The sequence below is a fragment of the Phallusia mammillata genome, chromosome 1, assembly GCF_965637545.1.
Source record: "Phallusia mammillata chromosome 1, kaPhaMamm4.hap1.1, whole genome shotgun sequence".
Lineage (NCBI taxonomy): Eukaryota > Metazoa > Chordata > Ascidiacea > Phlebobranchia > Ascidiidae > Phallusia > Phallusia mammillata.
Genome location: NC_137252.1, coordinates 1,881,397 through 1,887,396, shown reverse-complemented (window position 1 = coordinate 1,887,396; position 6,000 = coordinate 1,881,397). Strand labels below are relative to the sequence as shown.

Here is a 6,000-nt window from a genome sequence, read left to right as displayed (position 1 = left end):
TTACCGATTGGAGTTCCATGGTAAACCGAATGCCTGGTTGCGCCTCGTTGTGATGCCGTAAAATGCCTCAACCTGGTTCTTAGTAATGACACAAAAAATGTCGTCAACATATCGCCGCCAGAATCTTGGTGGGTTGGCAAATGTTGATAAGGCTTTTTCCTCAAGCGCTTCCATTGTCATGTTTGCGACAACCACAGAGACTGGGGAACCCATCGCTGTGCCTTGAACCTGTTGGTAAAAGCTTCCCCTGAATGTTAAATAGGATTGCTCCAAGCAAATCCGCAAACCGTCCACAATGTCCAACGGGGACCATGTTGTTCTGTCTTTAAGGCTATAGTCGTTTAAAATCTTGGATGACGCAATGTCCATCGCCAGGTCCACTGGCACACTTGTAAAAAGTGACACGACGTCATACGACACCATTACCTCTTCCTTGTACAGGGGCTGCAACTGTGCTATCTCTTGAACAAACTTGGACGTGTTCGAAACAGTCCATTCTGTATTGCCCACAAGCGGAGAAATAACTTTCGCTAGGTACTTCGCAAGGTTATAGGTTGGAGTACCAACAAACGAAACAATTGGTCGCAGAGGGATGCCTTCCTTGTGGATTTTTGGTAAGCCATAGATGCGCGGGGCGAAGCCGTCCGTGCTATGCAGTTGATGGAATGTGGCTTCAGAAATGCATCCTGTCTCTGTGTGTAATTTCCCCACAAACTTATTAAGGACGCGTTCCGACTTACGTGTTGGATCACGCTTTAAACGCTTGTAAGTCGAAGTATCCAGTAATAAGTCTGACATTTTCTTGTCGTAGTCTGGGCAGTTCATGATGACAGTACAGTTACCTTTGTCTGCGGGTAAGATCGAGATATTTCCATTTGACCTCAAACTTCGGATCGCTTGGTGCTCGGTGTTGCTGAGGTTGCTTTGACCCATTCTGTGGGTGCGGAGGCAGTTTGCAAGTTTGCCTTGAATGATTGTTTTGATGTGCGCTGGTTGCTGCCAAATTCCTTTCTCTCACCACCCCACATACCAAAAAAGGGGTGTGGTTCGTTCCTTGAAAGATCAGGCACGACGCTTGTGCACTCATAGCGACGACTGCGAGGCGGAACTGGCAAAGGTTCGCAAAGCCTTGAAATTTAATGGCTACCCTAACTGGATTCTCCGCGATCGACAGGCAACTTGCCCAGAACAGATGACCCATCAAAGAACAGAGGGTTTTGTGACACTTCCGTACATACCGAAACTGACGGATATTTTACGGCGTATGTTGCGTGAATTCGGCATAGCGGTTGGCGTCCAACCTGCCAATACTCTCCGCAAGCTATTGAGTCACCCAAAAGATCCAATCAACCCCTTCGAACAACGAGGTGTTGTATATTCCATTCCCTGCGCCGATTGTCCGTTAGTATACATCGGGGAAACTGGAAGGTCACTCAACACCCGACGAAAAGAACATCAACGGGATGTTGGCAACAACGACGCGAAGAAGTCGGCCCTTTCCAATCACGCAGTGTCACAAGGCCACCGTATTGATTTTAATGCGGCGTCTGTTGTGGCCCGGGAGCCTGACTACAGGAAAAGACTATTTCTTGAGTCATGGAATATTCACCAAGGGGGCAACACAATGAACATCAAAACAGACGTGATGCTTACAGCGTGCTACAGGCACCTGCTCAAAGATTAGAGGCCCAATCATTCGTTATCGCGCGGTGTTTTCGTTGCGTTGTGACGTGCTTGCGTTTCATTCTTTTTTTTCCTTTGTTTATCGTGCACTGTTCTAGTCGCATTCAGTGTTATTTACCCTGATGAAGACGACCTGTATAGGACGTCGAAACGTCGGAATAAAATTACATTTGCCAGAAGAGCTCTACAAACTTGATGTCTTACCAACGATGACACAATAAACGTAATAGGCAACATCACAGCATGTGTATAGTCTTCTTGTAATAATTATATTAATGTCTATCTAAATTTATGTCTACAAAATTACACAATTTTAACTAAATTCCATGTACAATTAATAACTTACTTAAAAACACGAAAAATTTCAATTTTAAAACGTTCCATCGAAACAGTTTTGCATGCATTATATCTCAACATAACAAAAGAAAAACGAATTAAGTTATAATTCGGTTTGTAAATAAGGGAAACACAAAGGTCATTCAGATGGTTCAAATCCAAATTGATTGATTCAAATCTTCGAAATGTGAAATAGGTTTAGAGATTGGAAAAAGATATAATCGAAACTGGTTCTATGTCTTTGCATGTAAAACGGGTAATATTTGCCCTCTTGGTCACTGGGTCGCATGCTTGCTTACGATTTGAAGTTTCACAACTTTCGAATAAACTGACAAGACAAAAGCTGGTAGATGGAATAAAAGTTATTTTTGAAATAAGAAATTAAAACAAAGTGTTCAGTGGTTTAGGACAAGAAGTGAAACAACACAATGACAAACATACCTTGCTGCCTTTATGTTTTGCCAGTTCTGCCACAATGTTGTGATGACCAGGTAAGATATTATTACAAACACAACATCAGCTGTTGCTATAGCTATGGTCTCAAACGTAGAAAAACCTGATGTGTAAAATGGGATAAGAAAACCATGACAATAATTCTATCAATTCGCAGACAATGTATCAGATTTGCTTCTCTGAGAAGTTGAATGTCATGATATTCGGCAAACATTTTTTGTGGTTTTTCGTCAATTTTACAGTTATGTCTGAAAAAAGTTGCAACAAACAAAATGTTTTGTAACTTCCAACATGTCAAAACAACTAAGTGTTTAAACAATTTAGGTTTAAACATATCACATATACGACGTATTGAGTTCACAGAAGGTACACCAAACCTCTGGCGTAAGTGCTGCAGGGAAATGACGTTGTTCCTACCATTGTTGTTACTTAAAACGGATTGGTGGAGTTTGGAAACAACTCCATGTGTAATGATCTGGTGTGCGTATCATTCCAAGAATGCTATATAAATAATAAGCTTGACAAAATACAAAAAAACATACATTGATTTGAATCCTAGTGCGACTTCAAGTTCCTATATGTCCTACTTTCGTGGATATACTCTTATCGAGACTTTTTCACCCACACCTTACCAGTCTCTATTGCTTTTCTTTCTTATACTAACTACGACGCTAAATAAACAAACAACAACCTAAGAACAAGCGCCATTTAAACACTCTACACCTGCTCGTTGATACACACATAACACACATAATATCGGGTTTTAGCATACTTTTAAGTGACAATCTCACATTATACTCCCACCTATAAAACTGCAGCGAATGCAAAGCTGACTCCTGGTTTAATAACTGCTATAGCACAAACTTAATTATCTACTTCACGAGTTTTATTACAAGCAAACATAACAAACAGACGAACACAGATAACTTACTTTTACGAGTTCAACGTAACATCAAGTTGACGAGCGATTCGTACATTAAGCGAATAATGGCAGAATATAATATTCGCAGAATTTTAACGGTTGAAAGATAGAATGAATTTCAATGTTTGTGGCGTGGTATTTATAAGTCCGGTATTTTACTTAATCAAGATTAGAATCGATGCGACTTTAGATTGGACAACAGATAATGAAACCCGAGAGATAAGAAATTGGACACACGGGGATTTGAAATCAATGTACCAAAGTCATTACGCTTGATTAACTCAAGGTTAATAGGGTCGTCCAAAAAGGGAAAAAATAGAAATTACAAAAAAAGCAATCTCGAGAAAAGAACAGATGTTTGCTGATTAATCCCGAGAGACCACTTGATTTGAACACGTGTTTGATGCAAAATTCCCCTTCTCGAACAATGTTTTCCGGATGTGATGTGCGCCTGTTTCAACTCCCGGCCGAATCTCCGTTGTTCACCTTGTTTTGTCTGAAAAATCTTACAAACCGCTTTGTTGAAGGCCCTAACTAAGCCCTAACAAAACATCTAACATTAAAGGGATACGATGACATTTAGTATAAGCGTGACATAAAAACATATCGGACATTTTTTTACGACCTTTAATCCCACATGACACAACATCTAGGATTTATATAACAATGATAATTGATTTGCATTTCATCACGTGTCTCTAGTTTCGAATTCTGTAAGAGAAAATCAAACGAGTCTTAGTACTTTGCAGATTTAGGTTTTTTTACGTTTTTTTTAGGCGTGGGCTCTTGTGATTGGCTTGTAAAAATTGGCAAATGGCTTGGCCACTGCATTGGACACGCGACGCTATTATAAGTGGTTGTGCATGCGTTTCGCGGTCAAGTCGCTTGTTGTCTGTCACCAATGCTAAAATAACTCGGTAGGTAAACTCTTGACAAGTTTTTTTGGGGGATATTTTGCGCCTACCGTTCAAATGCTAGGTGTTTTATTTACAGCCTGTGATATGGCTGTTTTGCATTGAGGCGTTCGTAGCGCCTAGCGACTTATTGTTTGTTGGAACACGAGATGAAAACTCGTCCGCTCAAGGAGCGTGGTTGCGTTATTAGAACGCGGCCGCAATAAATTGCGGTGCCCAAAAGCGTCTGCTATCACCTGTTTACCGTTATTAAACTTCTGCTTTATTTCCGTTCGACACGTTGATTAGTTAAATATGAAAAGTATATTATCGTTTTGGGACGATGGACAATAAACAAATCTAAAATCATTTTCATAGCCTGTCCTCAATATTACGACATATAACATCAAAGGTGCGTCGCCATGTCCGATAAGTTTTATGTCAAAGTTTTTAGCCATGTCCGTTTTATTTTAAGACATTATTCATGTCAGTTATAATTCACGTCAGTTTAGGATATAAAGGATCTATTTGTTCGGTATCTCGAGTTCCTTCGTTACCCTTGTCCTCAATCGGACGTTGTTCACTGGACTCCTTGAACTCCTTCACCATGTCCCATCCGATGCGCCCGTATGCCTTTATAACCCATCCGGTTAAGATTATCGCCCATATTCCGGCGAGTACATAAATTACTACAAAGATGAAACATAAGAATGGTGAGGTTATGTTACTAATTAATTGTAGGAGTGCGTTTTTAGATGCAGTCTCTAAAGTTGAAGATAAATATGACACATCAGCCTCAATCGTAGGATCAGTATTACTGTCTATAAATTGGTACAATTTATCGTTGGTGACTCGTGATTGACTTAGAAGTGCTAACATAGAGGTTAAATCTTCGAATCCATTACTAGGTTTAGGTAAATTATCTTCGTATGTTTGAAAATCTAGTGACTCTGCATGATATTTAACAGGAGCCAAAGTCGGCGTTATAAAATCTACTTTAGAATCTACATGAGCCAAAGTATAATTATCGTAAACGTAAAAAGTATCTTTAATCCTAAACGACATCACTCTACCAGGTGCATAATTCTCTATATATTTAAGAGTCTATATATTTAATTAAAGGACGTGTAGCAAATAAGTTTTTGTATCGTAAATCTTCTACTATAGAGCCGTTGACCAGTTCACAAGAGATCTCAGTAACGAGGTCTCCAACGGTGATCGCAGCTCGCCTTCCTCCGAGTAGCTTGCTCAATATTTCACCTGGATATTGTCGAGCCAATAAGGAATAAATGGTTGATAAAAGTGACTGGGTCTGACATTCTAGAAAGTGTATGTTGGCTGTCAAATCGTCAATAGAATTCGACACGGTGTCCATTGCTTCGTTTATATAGAGACCTACAATGTATCGCCTACCCCCAGAGCGTGAACAGTTTGCCCTTGGAACTAACAATGGCAACTTAAAAGATGCATTGCACGTTGTAGGTACGATTATCATACCTCCAGTGCAGATGGCGTTTCGACCATAACACGAGCGTGTAGACTTGGAGCAAACCGTTTGATGGTGAATACTAAGCCCCAAATCTTCGATTTCCAAACGGTAAATTTTATTATCTGGTCTGTAGTGCATTATTAATTCGTGGGTACCAAGTGGAGTGACAAAAGAACAATCGATCTTAGCCGGTACCTTCCAGGTTTCTGGTTCGCACGATCGTT

At 40.1% G+C, this 6,000-nt stretch overlaps 1 protein-coding gene and 1 pseudogene across 1 annotated transcript in view; both read right to left on the bottom strand.

The window, feature by feature from the left end:
• LOC145203846 (uncharacterized) overlaps nucleotides 1-933 on the bottom strand; it is a 2,402-nt pseudogene extending 1,469 nt beyond the window's left edge.
• The window catches only part of LOC145203835 (uncharacterized), a 9,416-nt gene extending 5,729 nt beyond the window's left edge, over nucleotides 1-3,687 (bottom strand). The window contains exons 1-2 of the mRNA XM_080076159.1: nucleotides 2,850-3,687; nucleotides 2,461-2,575 (exon numbers count right to left, since the gene is read on the bottom strand). Coding sequence (XP_079932285.1) covers nucleotides 2,461-2,575; nucleotides 2,850-2,892 — 158 coding nt within the window. The 5' untranslated portion in view covers nucleotides 2,893-3,687. The remainder of the gene's footprint in view (nucleotides 1-2,460; nucleotides 2,576-2,849) is intronic.
• Between the last annotated feature and the right edge of the window lie 2,313 nt (nucleotides 3,688-6,000).